Raw genomic sequence first — 17,456 nt, forward strand, 5'->3', positions numbered from 1 at the left:
GGGCCGGAGGACAGACAGGGGGTGGGAAGGCTGGTGGATCCTGTGAGGAAGGGAAGGTGCTGTACAGGTTGGAGGGGCTTACTCCCATCACTTTTCCTTTCTGTTGAACAGTTTGGGATGAAGTTTTAGCAAGTAGAACAATACATTCCTTGGAAATTGACTATGCTGAACAGAACTGTGATAAATTTAGGCTAATTAAAAATGGCGTTCTTCTAAACACTTCTTCCAAAAGTTAGGCTTTTTGAGAGTCACTGTGTGGCCCCACGCTGGCATTGAACTTGGCATCCTCTTGCTTCAGCCTCCTGAGTACTGGTTTACAGACATGTGCCTCAACACCCGACTTGTAAGGTTGGTTTTATATTAGAAAGTTAGGGTAGTCCACCACATTATAACCTACAATTTATTATTAGCATGACAGTCTTAACTAATAAAGTAAAAACATTTGACAAAATTGAATGCGTTTTTATGTTAGAAACAGAGCATTAACTGTAGAAGAGCGGCTTCTTCAGGCAGAAAAGGAACTGTAAAGGTGGGGAACTGTAGCTCACAGCTGCCACACGCCCTGTGCTGTGAGGCTGAGAGCACTTGCTGTCTCTGGGGTCAGGACCATGCAAAGACGTCTATTCTCAACATTCCTGTTCAGAGTTCTGACCAATAGAGTTAGGTAAGGAAAAGAAACAAAGGGCCTCCAGGTCTGAAAAGAAGCAAGACTGTACTTACAGGCCCATAATCATCTCTGTAGAAAATACAAATGGAGATACATAACTTTTTAATGGATTAGACTCACTAGCACTAAGGCATGAACTTTTTCAAAATGATTCTTCAGGTCTGCAGCAAACCCCATTCAAAGTCCCAGCAGGCTGTTTTCTAGAAATGTGACATGTTTCTTCCAGAAATGAATGGAAGGGTCCAGGCCTTAAAGTAGTGAAAGCAAGTCTGCAAAAGAACAGCAGAGTTGGCAGACCGATAGACTGACTGGAAGACTTACAAGAAAGCCCCCCCCCCACGTAATCACAGCAGGATGGCTTTGTGCCGTCGGTGCTCCTTTATCATAAACAAATGAACAATCTGCAAGCTAAAATGAACCCTCCCATATGTAAAAACCAACTTTTAAAAGCTTTTTTCTTTTACCTTTATTTTATGTATATGGTGCTGTATGCTTTCATGCCAGGAGAGGGCATCAGATCCCACTATAGATGGTTGTGAGCCACAAGTGGTTGCTGGGAATTGAACTCAGGACCTCTGAAAAAGCAGCCAGTGCTCTAAACCCCTGAGCCATCCCTTCAGCCCTGTAAAAATGAATTTTAAATAAGAAGTTACTTTTATTGTGTGTGTGTGTGTGTGTGTGTGTGTGTGTGTGTGTAGCATGTGCCTGCAATGCTAGCAGAGGCCAGAAGAGGACATTGGATCCCTTGGAACTGGAATTTTAAATGATTGTGAGCTATTGTGTGAGTACTGGGAACTGAATCTCTGCAAGGACAGTGACTAGGCATCTGATGTTTGAGAAAGATCCAAAGGCTGTGTGTATAGCCCAGACAAGGCTGTTTAAGAGACCTGACTGGGGTGCTTGGCTAGCCCAATCCTTATTCTGTGTTTTCAGAAAGTCGGTTCAAAGAGCATGTGCACAGGTGCAGAAGCCAAGGGCCTTACGGAGGAGACAGGGAAGGTCTTCTTTGGCCTTGGTGAAGTGGTTTATTTTAATTCAGTACTAAAGTAAAAATAAATGAATATGCAAACTGGAGTTCATCAAAAGGCCAAACTTTTCCTCAGAAGATACTGTTAGATGCCCAAGCACACAATGCTTCCTAAACAGATATGCACAGATTGTATTGCCACTCTTATAATGCCTGAATGCATGTGTATTTCAATATACATATATGCACAGATTGAGAAGACATGATGCTCTGAGCACACATGTACTTTTATACATAAGTATGCACAGATTGGAAAGACAAGTTCCAAACTGCAAGATCTTTCCCAAGCATGCATGTAAGTAAGGACTTGTCCAGAATATGTACTGTTTAAATCAAATTCTCAAAAATCAAGAATAAGAGGGGAAATCTAGGTAAGGCACAAGAACAAGATTTTTCACAGTCAAAGATTTATGGATACAAAAAGTCTCCGAACAACACTCCTTACTAAGAATGTGTAAAGAAAGACACTAGTGTTGTTAGCTTTCTTGTTGCAATAACAAAATGCCAGACAGCATCTGAAGAGAAAGGTTGGTTTTGCTTGTGGTGTCAGCATTTTGGGTTGGTGATGGTGGGCATATGAGGGAGAAGAGTGGAGTGGAAACAGGAAAGACAGGTAAAGCCCTCACCATGTCCCAGTGACCTACTGCCACCCCCAACAGCCCACTCAGGTTTTGAATCCAGCACCAGCTTAAACTACTCACTAGGTCAAAGCCCTCCTGATTTATTTCTCCAGAAATGCCTCATGTCTGCTTTACTAATATCTCCTAGATTCCATGAGCCCAGCCCAGCTAGTAATAAGATAACTGTCACCACCATAACCGTACATGTCCATGAGAATGACTAGGATTGTAAACATGACCACAGCAAGTGTTAATGAGCTGCAGAGGACCCAAAAGACCCACTCACTGCCAGTAGGAGTGTAAAAAGAGCAACCTTATAAAACAGTTCCGCTGTTTCTTCAACACTTTAAATGCATATTTACCACATACACTAGCCATCCCACGTATAGGTGTTTAACCAAGTTAAAAGGAAGTCTGTTCCTTATGAAGACCCACAGCAGCATGATCTGTAGTAGCAAAAGGCGGGGAGCACCCCTTCCCGCCACCGACGAATGACCCCAACAGTGGGAGGGTCAGAAGCCCTGCATGTGCACACAGGTGACTGAATAACTGCTGAATGATGGGAGCAGGGCAGGAAAGAGAATAGACTGCACTCCTCCCACTCATAACTCTCAGAGCGGCCACTCGGATGACGGGAAACGGGGTGGGAGGAGGGAGGAGGGAGGAGGGAGCTTCAGTTCTCAGTATCAAAGGGGTAAAGTACATATCCGATGCTCTCTTCTGGCTTCCAAGGTCACTGCAGCACATGGTGCACAGACATACATGCAGGCAAAACAGCCATACCCAAAAGCCACGGAAAACATTTTTAAAAATGGAGCACGGAGTTTTCTGCTAAGGTGAAATCTGGTGTGGCTGGAAGTTAGCCGGGGACAGTGACATGTGTGCAGAGTAATGCGGGAGTGGCAGTGTGGGTCTTCAGGCGTGCCCCCGAAGGCTGGCCAGTCTGCTGTGGAGAGGGAGGTGACGTGAGGAGTGACGGAGTAACGTTCTCCCTTTTCTTTTAAGGAGTGACAGCTCCTTCAGGTTCTTTGTGTTCTTCTTCGTGTATATTTGTCAGTTCGCCGTGCATGTGCTCCAGGCCGCAGGCTTTCATAACTGGGGAAACTGGTGAGTTCTTTCCTGTTTTTAAGTTGTTAATATTTGTGTGATAAATTTGGTATCGTAATAAGGTAAACACAGAAAAAGTCAGATTGGAAAAAACAAACACAAAAGTGTTTTAAAAACCAATTTGAAAACATTTTAAATCATAACTTTGGAAAAGCAATTCTCTTCAAAGATTATGGTCCCATTTTAAAAACCAGCTATTGGGCACCTATTTTAAATAGAATGTGCATAATGGGCAGTGGAAGGAGTCGTGTAAAGGAGACCAAAGAGATCAGAGAGAGGGCAGGGTCAGTGTCTGGAGAGAAGATCTTCAAGAATATAAAGGGAAAGGGTTCTCTCTCTCTCTCTCTCTCTCTCTCTCTCTCTCTCTCTCTCTCTCTCTCTCTCTCTCTCACACACACACACACGTAATTGTGTTTGGAAATGTGTGAGAGTGGGTGTATGTACAGGTGCACATACCTTTCAACAGTAAAATTCTCTCCATGGTGGCATGCTCACTTAGTGGAGTAGGGGACATCTGGGGTCCAGGCTAGAAGGTTATACAGACCCATATCATTGTCTTTCTCTATGGAGGGAACATTCCCGCGTGGCATGGTGGGCGGAAGAGGGTGCATCTTAAAAATACCACCTCTCCCATCTCTCCTAATAGTGAACTGCCTACCTTAAACCCCACCTCTCCCATCTCTCCTAATAGTGAACTGCCTACCTTAAACCCCACCTCTCCCATCTCTCCTAATAGTGAACTGCCTACCTTAAACCCCACCTCTCCCATCTCTCCTAATAGTGAACTGCCTACCTTAAACCCCACCTCTCCCATCTCTCCTAATAGTGAACTGCCTACCTTCCAGCTGCCGCATGCACAGCCATGCACAGCCATGCACAGCCATGCACAGCCATGCACAGCACTGCTGCTTGCCATTGTGTGTTAACTGAAGTCATGGTGAGCGTAGGACTAGTGTGTGTGAGGTCTTAAATTGACTGCCCTGCTTCTGGCAGGGAGGGTGACCGGCAGATATGCCAGCAGAGGCTGGAATGGGTTGTTTTCAGTTAGTTCTTGAAAAAGCTATTTTCATCACTATTTTAGATAGTGGTTAGTCTAGCATGTGCAGCAGAGGAAATGCTTTACATGTTTTAAAAATGCACTGCTATGCTGGCATATGTGTTTATATATATAATTCTTAAAAGTTGAAATAATTTCATCAGCTCCTTAATATAAACATATAGTATGCAGTTGAACATAGCAGTCTGTGCCCATGTACCACAGAGTCTGCTGATGGGGACAAATACTGTTTTCAGCTGTAACTTGTATAATTTGGGTGTTCTTAATCATAATTAAAATGAAGGTAATTGTAGATTGACATGTTGTTGTAAGACTGTAGAGAGTTCTTAGGCATCCTTCACCCAGTGTCCCCAGTAGTATAAAATTATAAAGTAAAATATTAAAGAAAATATAAAGATATGACAAAACATATCTACCACTGAAAAGTTTTGTTACGTTTTGCATGGCCACACTTCCTGCTCTCCTGTCCCTACTTTTCCTTAGTATCCACTAAGCTACTTGTCATTTCTGTTATTCTGTCATTGTAAGATAGTTATATAAATGGGATCTTTATAGTCTACAAATACTGGCTTTTCCCCTCAGCTACCTGTGACTCTACCTTATTTTTTAGATTTTATATTTTATGTGTATAAATGCTTGCTTGAGTCTGTGCGTCACATGCATGCAGTGCCCATGAGAGGCCAGAAGAGGGCACCAGACCCTGAGGCTGGAGTTAACAGTTTGTGAGCATCTATGTAGGTGCTGGGAATTGAACCCAGGTCCTCTAGAAGAGCACCAGAGCTCTTGATAACTTCACAGTCTGCCCAGCCCCATCTTTTCACATATCAATTGAAGGACACCTGAATTGTTTCTAGTTGGGAGCTATTAGAAAAAGAACCACCATGAGCATTTGGGGCCAAGTTTTTTGTTGGCCCATAGTTTTCATTTCTGTGGTTAACAGTATATTTGTAATTTGTTAATTCATTTAGAAATCATGTATTAATCTTTTCAAAGAAATTGACAAACTTTCTAGGCTGTGCTATTTTGTATTCCCTCTGGCAGTTGTGAGAGATTTAGTCTCCACATCCTTGTGAGCAGTACAGTGGGCATTATTATTGTCTTTTATCTTAGCCATTTTGATAGGGGTGCGTGCCTGCATGCCTGTGTGCGTGTGCATGTGTGTGTGTGTGTGTGTGTATGTGCTCACCCACTCACACACATGTGTATCCTAATCTCTCCTTGTGGTTTGAATTTACATTTACCTAATGACTAATACATTGATGTCTTTTTATGGCTTATTTGCCTAATTTTTATGGTCTCTTGTTGAAATGTCTCACATGGCTGCCAAATGAGTTGTTGGGTTGTATTTTTTGTTGTTGTTTTGTTTTTTGATGTGACTGAATGTATTCATTTTCTGATTAATGTGAGGAAATGCCCAAAAGCTGTCTAAGGAGGGAGGATGGTTTCAGGGGATTTCAGTCGTCTGCCAGGGACAGCAGAGGATGGAGCATGGAGTCCCTCGTCTGTCAGTCCCAGAACAGAAAGCACGTTCCCGTGGGTGGCTGAGAGGTGGGGATAATGAACCTACAGTGCCAGGACCTGCATCTGCTTCCTCCTAATGTCTGCAGCCTTCCAAAACAGTGTCACCCGCTGGGCCTCAGTGCTCAAACAAGTGAGCCTTGTTGGGGGACATTTCACATTTGAGCCTTAAAGCTCTGAAAGTGAATCATTAGTTGGATATGTGGTCTGCATATGTTTTCTTCTCTGGTTGAAAATGAGCATTTAAAATGTAATAAAAAACCCACACATTTAATATGCATTGCATTAAAAACTGCAATAATCTGGTGAACTCCTGGGGCTCAGGAGTGTGGTCTGCTGGCGAATTCAGACTGGAGCTTCTCAGCTGTGTGACCTGGACACTGAAGGTCTGAGTTAGTCCCTCATCCGTAGAACAAGCAGCGTCCTACGGGATCCTGAGAATGGTCCAGGTGCTGAGGTGCCTAACATATTGTTTTTGAGAGGTTCATTGACATAGCTCCCTAATTGTCCTTTTGCTGTTCTGCAGTGGTTGGATTTCATCCCTTACTGGTCTCAATAAGAACATCCCGGTTGGAATCATGATGATAATGATCGCGGCACTTTTCACAGCATCAGCAGTTATCTCACTCGTCATGTTTAAAAAAGTAAGTGGGAACTGGTCTCTGGACATGTCACTGTGACACTCATGTCAGGTCCCGTCAGCCGCACTGCTGCCAGACCAGTGGGACCCAAGCTCATTTCTGGGGTTCTGCATGCTTGCTCTCCAAGGATTAGGATTTATGGTTATATCTAGACACATGTAAAAATGATACCATATTTTAAGATTGATATAAAAAGTGAAAACATCCGTGATCTGAAAATCCAGAACCCAAAATGCTCAACAATAAGAAACTTTTTGAGCATGGAGTTGGTGCCATAAGAGGAAAATTCCTCTCCTAACCTCACAGGAGAGATTATTATAGTTACGGAAAGGAAACACATTAAAATGTTGTGTAAACTCCACAGGAGTATATGTATACAAATGGAGCTTCATGTTTAGACTTGAGTCCCACCCAGGGCATCGGGTGATATGTGTGCAGTATTCAGAAATCAGACACCTCTTTGGTGCCAGGCATTTCAGATGAGGCTCCTGCACCTGTACCTTTAGATACAGTCAATGAAATCTTTATTGTGGTTCAGCCTCAAAATTCAGTTTTGAAATCAGACCTTTATGTGCTTTTTTTCACTATAAAGCTTAATTCTCTTTTCCAGCTTCACTGGCCAGACGGACAGAAAAACAGGGAGGGCTAGCCTTAGCGGAACCTGATCTCAGAGGCCCAGGGAGAGCCTCTCGCGTGACGGAGGCCACAGTGGTGCAGGATGGAAATGAAAAATGCCCCCCAGAACTTTTTTTTCTTTTCCTTTTTTAGAAACAAGTTTGTTTCACATGTCAATCCCAGCTCCCGGGGAGCTGCCCGACATGGGTGCTAGGAACCCACTTCTAGTTCTTTGAAAGAGCAGCAAGCTCTCTTAACAGCCCTCTCTCCAGCCCTACTTTATGCCTTTTCTATGGTCTAGCCAGAGAAAGATCATCTTTAATGCTCTGCTCTTATATTAACTAATAGTGCATTCTCATCTACAAAATACCTTCTTTTGGTTTAATAATTGGAAACTGTTCCTAGCCACCATTAATACCTCTCTTTAGGAGAATTCTTTTCTTGTTTCAGGTATACATACATGCACATACACACACACAGCTTCAAAATAAGAACTCTTAATCCTTCTGACTACACCCACCAAGTTCTGGGACTGTTGGAATGCATGGCCACACTCAGTTTTTACCCAGGACTTCATTGCTTTCTAGGCAAACACCTACAGGAAGTTTAGAGTCTCATTCAGGCTTTGTGGTATTCTGTACATTTCTTTCTTGTAAAACCAGCTGTCAAGTGTGTACCTATGCCAAGTGCTATACATGCATGAGCCCTTGGTTCACATTGTGGTGTGAGAAAAAACAAGAAAATGTGTACCATAATCCAGTCATTTCGTAGCTGTCACAGAAGGGAGCATAGGGAGCTAGGGAGTGCATACAAAGTTTTGGGAGTCTAGTTTTGTTTTTCTTTAGTGTTTGACTTTGAGAACTAGGTTCTTGCTGTAAAATTTAAGTTAGCCTCAATTCCTATGTTTTAGCTCTCCTCCTGCCTCCCAGACCCAGGGTATCTGGGAATAAAGACAGGTGCCAACATGCCAAGATAAAGCCTTAACTGACATACAATGATGACTGCCCATCATTATAGTTGTCTACATAAAGGAATAAGAATGAGCGGGACCCCCGCCACACACACACACACATAGAAGATAAGCAGGGAGGAGTTGTGAGACTACAATGTGGCAAATCGAAGGGCTTAAAAAGGGATTGGGAAGTAAGTTGGTGTTGGGTGAGGCGGAGAAAACACTAGGTATCTGTGTAGAGGGTACATCAGTATCCATAGATCCTGCAGGGCCCTGCAAACCAGGAGACCTTATTCAAAAGTTTTCATCTTCTCCAAAAGGTGGTGGTTCATAAAAGGAGGAGCAGAGTGATCGGGTTGATGTGACAAGTTTTGGGAGAGTTATCTTGAAGTAGATGTGGGATTTGTGGGCTAGGGTATAGGACTTAAAAACAAGACAGGAAACCAGTTGAGATGGTAGCCTGGGTTAACACCCCCATTATGAGAAGGTTGGGGCTCATTCTATTTGGACTCTCCTCAAGGATATGTTTTAGCTGATAGGCCATTTAGGAAGAACAGGTTTGGAGCTGGTGGGATGGGTCAGTGGGTAAAGGTGCTTACTACCAAGCCCAGCCACCTGGGTCTGCCCAGGGCCCATGGGGTGGAAGGAGAGGACCCGCAAGCTGTCTTCTGACCTACAGGTACTGATGGTGTGTCCCCCACATGCACAAAATAAAGAGCAGTGTGAGGTCAAAGTGACCTCCTGTTTTATGAGGAGTCTGAAGTCCTAGCAGTGCAGACATGTCTGGGTAAGCCTGGTAGACTTCTAGACAGACAAGTAGAAGCAGCAAAGGAATTTAAGCTGGGCTTTCAGGCTGGGGCCTTTTGGCTTCCTTAAAGGTCATTGAAGCCTGAGAAAACACAAAGAAGCACAGAGCCAGATGTGGGCCAAGGGCAGAACTCTCCAGAACACTCCAACCTGAGAAGAGAGTAGGAGGCAGGCGTGGAGGGAGCACTTACTCTGCAGTGGCTGTGTCAGCCATGTGCAGTCTGAACTCCAGTCAGGGATTCCTTTCCCCTGGTGCTTCTACTGTTTCCACGGAAGGACAGTTGCATAATGGAGCTCATGTTCACTTGCCAGGCACTCAAATTAAGTTTATTTCCCAAATAGGATAAAAGTACTTACTAGCATTTTGTGCATACTCTGATATTTAGTCAATTTTTAAACTCATTATTTAAAGTTAGTGGCTGACTCTTATGTGTTTACCATCAGTTGGCGCTATCTCATTCTTACCATGAAGTGAGGAGCTCGGATGGTTTTCCGTGTGATGTCCTGAAGGGTAGTAAATGGCAATATAAACTAAATTATAATTTGAAGCAGTCAGCAATCCTCATATCTTCTCTAGCTCTGATTAAACTGAGGTCCGAGAACAACTGATTCTTCAACACTGACTTAAAAACTAATAACTAATTATCAAATAACCAGAAAACAAGAGCCCTTGTTGGAATATGCAGCCCTAGTTTATCACCACTAGGGGTCAGGCTCTTCATAGACAGTCCATGCCCACAGGAAGGTCCATGCATACAGTTCCTGCCTTGACTAGTGGTTTGCCCGCCTTGTCCTCCCTTCACCCCTTGCTAAATCTGCTATGCAGTAGTTGTTTTGATGAAAATGAATGTACTGTTGAGAACTCATCATCATCCTGAAATCTTACACAACTAAAGCTGGCTATTGTTGTTTTTGGATGCTCAGTGTGCCTTGATTTCTGCCATGGTGGTGTTTCTTAGTCCAGATTTGGAGTGTTGAAAAATTTGTATCTCCTGAGCTGCTTTACAGGCAGAAATCCTTAGCTTTCATGGATAGGTTTGGTTTTTCCCTCAACTGTTTGTTTCATTGTCTTTTTAAAACAAGGTTTCTCTGTGTAGCCCTGGCTGTCCTAGAACTCACTCTGTAGACCAGGCTGGCCCTGAACTCAGAGATCCACCTGCCTCTGCCTCCTGAGTGCTGAGACTAAAGGCGAATGTCACCACCCCCTGGCCCTGCCAATTGTTTCTAATTGTGTTAAATGCTCTGTTTCTACAGTGAACTATTAGAAAGCACTGGGTGGTGTTTGAAGACTACAATGGTAGATATTCTAACGGAGTCCGTTAGCTAGACACACATGAGTTTCAGAAAGCTGCCAGAGCCTCTAGACATTGCCCTTCCTTAACTGCTGAATATTGAAGTGACAAGTGGACAATACACAATTTGTATTCTTTTGGGAATCTGGTTTTCATTTTTTTCTATGGAATTTGGGGACTTGTTCATAAATACTCATGTCCGCATTAATATACTAGTTACTAATGACTTTTTGCATTTTAAAAGTTTAAGTTTTTTCACCTTAAAAACTAAGTTTATCGAAGTGCTTTAATTTAAAAAAAGCTTACTGAAATGTCTGATCTTCAGATGTCCTTTTCATTTGTGGGTCATGTGGACTTGGAAGCATGTGATTCAGAGGAGTGACTCCCAGAGTAAATACTGCCTGAGGATGTCCTATTATATATAAATGGTGGTCTGTTTATACTAAAGGTGGCAGGGTTTTTTTTCCATTTTGTTTTGTTTTTTGAGACAGGGTTTCTCTGTGTAGCCCTGGCTGTCCTGGAACTCGCTCTATGGCCCAGGCTGGCCTGGAACAGAGATTCGCCTTCCTCTGCCTCCTGAGTGCTAGGATCAAAGGCGTGCACTGCCACCGCCCAGCAGCAGGGTTTACTTTCTTTGAAAGCACTATGCTGTTGTTAATTCCGCTCTGTTCATCTCCCTTGCTTTATTTTGGACCTAGGGTAGAAAGCTGATTTTGTGGTTTTTCTTTTTTTCCAGGTGGCAGTGCACGCATCGATTACCACTTACCTCTCGCATTGATTTATTTCTGCCTCTGCAGGTACATGGACTGTATCGCACAACAGGTGCTAGCTTTGAAAAGGCCCAGCAAGAGTTTGCAACAGGAGTGATGTCCAACAAAACTGTCCAGACTGCGGCTGCAAATGCAGCTTCAACTGCAGCAACCAGTGCGGCGCAGAATGCCTTCAAGGGTAACCAGATATAGAGGGCCTTGCAACAGTGCACTGTTACTTTCGACTGTATTTTTTTCTCCAGTTACTGTATTCTACAGATATTTTTATGTTGGAAACACACAATACACACAGCATGGGTATTTCCTATTCACATGTGCATGGTCTAAAACCATTACTTTACCTAATAGTTTCTTAATATGTCCATGCCCTTCACAGAAGAAAACTACCATCTGCTAAATAAATATTCTCCATATTTTTGGGGGATGGTGTTCCTCAGATTATTTCAGTGGTGACACACTGAAATGAGTATATGACTAAGATTTAAAAACACTCGATACTAATCACAGCGCTTCTTCCAGGAGTCAGTACAGCTAAGGGTTGTACATTGGAAATGAAACTGTTTCTTTTCTTTCTCTGTTAATATTGCAGGAACGAGGCCAGAAAGACTTGGGTGTTTTTAGATTGGCTTGCTTTCTAGGAGGCTCAGTCACCAGTGAAGAGCCTCTGTGCTTTGTAGTAGATAATGTATATTTTACCTTCTTTTATTTTATTTTTAGACTAGTTGATATTTTGATAACAATCTCTGACCTTGCATGGGTACCAAGTCTCTTAAGTGAAACGAATTAGTATTTTGGGTTCCTGTACTGCTTATAGTGGTAGGATCTGGGGCTCTTTATAGAATCAGAAATGATTTTCTGTAATAGTTTCTTTTAAGTAAAATTTACTGGAGTATAAATACTTTAATATAATGTGCAAAAGAGAAGGTAGTGAATTGATGCAATAGAATATAGTGATAATTCCTCCCCCACTTCTTAATTTCAGTATTCATATAGTAAAATTTTACTGTATGAAAACTTTGGTATATTCTTCTGGCTAATCTTTTTAATTGAACTGGGATTGTATTTTGCAGCTCTGTGTGTGTGTGTGTGTGTGAGAGAGAGAGAGAGAGAGAGAGAGAAAGAGAGGGAGAGAGAGGGGGAGGGAGGGAGAGAGAGAGGGAGGGGGGAGACAGAGACAGAGAGGGAGGGAGATTTTGGCACAGGTATTAAAGGCTAGCCTACCCCTTGAATAAAAAGAACATACAGTATTTAAGGGATTTTTCTTTTAGCCTCTTACTTTTAGTTGCATTAAAAATAAAAGACCCTAGCATTCTAATATACTTGATTTCTTAATGTACCTGTCTTTTACTTTTTGAGACAGACTAAATACATATAAGATATCACACCAAGCAAGAAAGTACAAGTACAGTTAAATGTGTTAACTATTAATATAATCATATTGACATTGTTACTTTGCAGCACAGGTTGATGTGAGTTCAAACTTTTAATCATTTTTAATAATAATTAAATGTCTCAAGAACATTTGTAAGTCAGACTGTTTTATTTTGAAAGTCTTACTAGTTTTAGATTGCAGAATGATATGTTGTGATTTATCCAAGCTGATTTTAAGCAAGGATGGTTGCTAAGACAGGAAAACTTTAAAATGGTCTTAAATGGTTGAGACACTTTAGTCTTTTCCCTAAATCTGGAGTCGGGGAATTTGGTACTGGACTGGGCACAGTTCTTGGTCTTCATGTAGAAGATCGGTGGGATACTGGATCACATGTTCGCCCACACGGGCTGTGTTAGATTTGCTTGGGAATTCACTGAGTAATGAAGATAATTCTTTTATTTAGAAGAAAGTAAGATTCAGGAAATGAATTTGAAGTTGTATTTATGAACACTTCTGATTACTGATAATCTCCTCTTCATTTTCACCCAGCTCAGTGGCAGTTGAGAGCCTGAGGCCTCAGTGAGACCTGGCTATGGTCGTGCTCCATTGAGTATGGATTTTATAGACACTGAAGTCACCAAGACTATAAAAGTACACATATAGACCAAGTACTTATATTCCAAATCCATGCTTGTTTGTCTCTGAAGTACAAATGAAAGATACACCAGAGATTTAAAAAATACTTTCCTTCAAAAATGGGAATATTCCTCTCCATTATGTAGAGGTCCTCAGAATAGCATTATTAAATGGCGAAGAATAGTTATAGCACATTATGTTTTTATGTATGAACAGGAAAATGTGGTTGCTCAATCTAGTTGTTTGGGTTCATACAAGTTTGAAAGAGATTATGTTTGAAAACACAAAGGGAGCATTAAAATGATGGTAGTGTCTGCGGCTGGGCCAGGTGTGAAAACATCTTGAAATTGCAGGTTTACCATTCTCTCAACAGTTGGTCAATAGTGCATTTTCATTTGGTGAAAGATGACTAGTCTTTCCTACTTAATACCAACGTCACCTGGTGCCACAGCCATGAAATGAGCTTCATGTAGAACAGGCATCCATGTCACTTTTCAGTTTTCGATATTAAATGGTGGCTATTTTATTTAAATATAGGGTCTGAACACTGGAAAATAATTGCTTGGTGATTTGTGATTAGGGGCTTAGTTTATTTCTCTAGGGATGTTTGCATATTTTGTTGGTGCGTAATACTGCACTGCCCTATGGCAACTGTCACGGTTCTGTGTAAATGCCCTCCATTTGTCCCTCTCATGTTGCATGTTTTCAGTGGTTTGGAAGTTTTGTATATTTATTGTATTAATGCAGAGTGTCATAAAATAAAATAATGTTTACTGGATGTTTGTTTGCATAATTTTAAACACTGTATTAGCAATGGAGAGGCCGAAATTATACTTGTAGCTTATAGTTCACATTTGGGTTTTTTAGGTGATTTATTTGTATTATATGCATAGGTGTTCTGCCTGCATGCATGTCTGTATGAGGGTGTCAGATCTCTTGAAATTGGAGTTACTGCGGAGGTGGAGGAAGAGGGATTGTCTCAGGTCTAAGGCAAACCCTATGTGAGCTGCCATGTGGGTGCTGGGAATTGAACCTGGGTCCTCTGGAAGAGGAGTGGTACTCTTAACTGCTGAGCCAGCTGTTCAGCCCCCTCACATTTGATTTTTATTATGTGCTAAACACAGCATAAAAGATTTAGTTTAAAACCCTCAGCAACACAAATTGGCGATTTTTCTATTGCATTGGGCCTTTATAGGTTGTTGAATGTGAGCTTTACCATTAGATATGATGACTATTTTGAGGTGGGCAAACACTCAGAAGTTCATTAGCTTTTTGGCCTAGGTTTTCTTCCTGGGTTCAGATGGGTGCCTCTGTCCCAGGACTGAATTGATTTGCTGAAACCTGAACTGTTCCCTGACCATGCTTTCTGCTGCTGTTTTATGCATGGATGAACCTATTTTGTGTACTGGAGTTCTCACCTGATGACTAAAGACAATGTAAAGTTGAATTTAAAGTCATGTTTACAGCATATCTTATTTTGAGAAATACATGCTGAATTAAAGTAAGAAACACTGTTTTCCATTTTAAGAAGTGAGTTTGCATTTTCACAGTTTACTAGGAGCTCCTTTCTGTGATCTGTGTGGAGGTGGTTTGCACTTCGTGGGGATTTCAGGTGATATTAGTCCCTGCAATTATGAATACTGCTCTGTACTCAATGTGTCCATTTCAAGAACACTGATATTAATGTCTGATTCTCGGTTGTCTTAGTCACATTTGTGCCAATATTACACAGTTAATCACATTCAGGACCCACTTTTCCTGTGTTCCCTTTCATTTTCCCTTAAGGAAAGTTCTAAAAGGGACCCAAGGTCCTTTGGAGATGAGTGGATGATAAATTTAAAATAACTGAGGCTAGCTCAAGACCTTACTTTGGTAGGTTTTTCAAACATCGTATTACAAGTTATGGTAGAATAATACTTTTTAAATTTTGGAGCTACTTTAAAGTGTTTTTATTCATTTTTATGTTGGCACATAAATGATTTTATTTTTACAAATATTCTTTACTAGACTTAGGAAATTGTACTTCCATGATTAGGAAAATTAAAATAGTTCTGCAAGAAGTTTTGGGTACATTTTGCAAAACAATATGCATGTTGTTTTGGTGGGTTTTTAAAGCCTTATTTTGGATTTTGTCACAGTTTTGAGGGAGCTAAGACCTTCTGTGAAAGCCTTCTATGCAGGTGTCATCACTAACCGCCTAGCGCTAGGTCAGGCACATACAGCCAGTTCAGAGATTCTTGGGAGACAGGGAATGGCTCTTCTCTAGTTTCTCCCCTCCTGTGGACTTGGTATCAACACTTAGCTCTGTGGTCTGGGCAGGACAAGTGTGCAGTTTCCCCTGGAGTGGTGGATGTTTTCAGATGGGAATGTGGGAGCCGCTGGGAGACAGTGCAGGGAGCGGTATACTTTGTGCGCTTTTTAGCTCGATATTTCTGGGCTTGGCATGACTTCCTGGTATAGTGAAACATACCTCATGCTAAAGCCTGTCATTCCTCTACCCAGGAGAGTTAGAAAAGAGTACATTTTCTTGTAATGCAAGTAACAAATATTTTTATAAGGTCATTCTGGGTATTACCTTGTCTACAAAAACAGCTTTTGTTTTTGAAGAATTCTACCATGCTGGTGTTATTTTTGAGCCCTAGTTATTTGAATATAGACCTGGGATTCCTCCTTAAATGTTATTTTTTTTGTGGGGCATGGTTCTCAAAACAAGTAATGGTTGAAGCCATTGTGATTGTTGCTAGGTGTTGGAACCAGGTGTTTGGGTCCAAGAGAAAAAGCAATTAAAATTACTGCCCCTTATTCATCATGGTACTTTTTCCAACAGTATCCCAGCCTCCTACACAGAAACCGAACTGTGTGGGCATGCACATCTAAGTCATTTCCCTGGTGTGAGAGCCATACATGCATCCTGGCTATAGAACATTTGGGAAATGGAGAAGGTGATAAATTGAAAGACAAATGAGCCCTTACTCCCATCCCCTGGGGATGCCTCTGTTAGTGTTTCATTGGGCTTTCTTCCATTCTTCTCTGTGTGTGTGTGTGTGTGTGTGTGTGTGTGTGTGTATGTGTGTGTGAGAGAGAGAGAGAGAGAGAGAGATGGAGTTAAGCAGTATAATGAGTGCACATTCTCAGAGTTCTACTTTCCTCTCATTTAGTATTATAACATCTGACCCAATGATTATAAAAGTAACATTTAAAGTTTATCACATGTCAGTGTAAATTACAGACAATATGAGCACAAGAAGCTAATGAAAATTTCTCAGTTTTATTTATACAGATAGCTCTTTATTAAGGTCTGGCTTGTATTTTTTTCTATTAAATTTTCTAGGAAAATAAGTTTCTTCCTAAAACTAGGCAGTGAGATTTCTCTGCACATCCTGTAGCATGCCCTGCACACGTCTTCATGGCCATGTCTCCTGCTGTAGAAAGCCCCACTTCTTTGGGCCCCTGAAGACCACATTGGTACCGGATGTCATCAAGCCAGGGTGCAAGCACACTGTGGTGAGTCTATCTCATCACATCTTAATTCTCGATGTAGATGTATTTAGAAAGACACTACCACTGCAGAACTGAATATGGGGCGCTGTATTGTGCCATGGAGAAGAAACCAGCAACTAACAGAGCTGATGATAGTGAGAGGGAGAACTCGCTCGGTGGCTAGTTGTGTGAACTCGGGACAGGCCTCAGAGCTTTCCTTCACCTAAGAGGCCTCGCTGCTTGTCTCAGCTCAGCCATCCACCATATTCCTACTTTCAGTCCCCGATCTACCCTGGATTATTTTCCCTTTTCTTTGAACCAATGTCTTAACTTACACAATGGTTTGTTGCCTTTTTCCAGTTTACTATATAAACACATGTAGCTATCATCAAAATCTTGTTATAGTCTTAGATTCTGATTTTTGAGGTTTTTTAAAACTAGAAATGATTTGTCAACAAATGTATTATTACGAAGTTCTTAGGAAAAATTGCCAAACTGAAAGTTAATTGCCAAATGGCTCTCCAGAAGAATTTATCAATTTATTCTTCCATCAGTTGGAAATCCTAGTCAACACTAGGTGTTTTTCCTTTTCCAAAAACCTTCTATTCCCATAAGACTGTGTAAGTAACCAGGAGGTCTGCTGTCCTAAGCATTCTGGTGTCCCATACCTGCGGACTTGCTCACCCGATTTGCTGGGGGTGGTGGTGTTTCTCTACGTAAGAACAATGTATTCTGTATCCACAGAGGAACTAACCCCTACCTGAAAGCTGTAAGGTAAAGATGATTAGCTGAGTGCTCTATTATAACAAGATGCAAAGAAGCAGTGCCTCGATAGTGGTGGTGGCACAAGCCTTTGACCCCAGTATCCCAGCACTTGGAAAGCAGCTCAAGGCCA

General features: G+C 41.7%; 1 protein-coding gene across 4 annotated transcripts in view; it reads left to right on the forward strand.

The window, feature by feature from the left end:
- Scamp1 (secretory carrier membrane protein 1) overlaps nt 1–13,859 on the forward strand; it is a 72,977-nt gene extending 59,118 nt beyond the window's left edge. For all 4 annotated transcript variants that reach the window (XM_040729027.1, XM_021223264.2, XM_040729026.1 and 1 more), the window contains 3 exons: nt 3,320–3,421; nt 6,523–6,640; nt 11,101–13,859. In XM_040729027.1, coding sequence (XP_040584961.1) covers nt 3,320–3,421; nt 6,523–6,640; nt 11,101–11,265 — 385 coding nt within the window. In that variant the 3' untranslated portion in view covers nt 11,266–13,859. The remainder of the gene's footprint in view (nt 1–3,319; nt 3,422–6,522; nt 6,641–11,100) is intronic.
- The last annotated feature ends 3,597 nt before the right edge of the window (nt 13,860–17,456 follow it).

The sequence above is a fragment of the Mesocricetus auratus genome, unplaced genomic scaffold (genome assembly GCF_017639785.1).
Source record: "Mesocricetus auratus isolate SY011 unplaced genomic scaffold, BCM_Maur_2.0 Super-Scaffold_100020, whole genome shotgun sequence".
Classification (NCBI taxonomy): domain Eukaryota; kingdom Metazoa; phylum Chordata; class Mammalia; order Rodentia; family Cricetidae; genus Mesocricetus; species Mesocricetus auratus.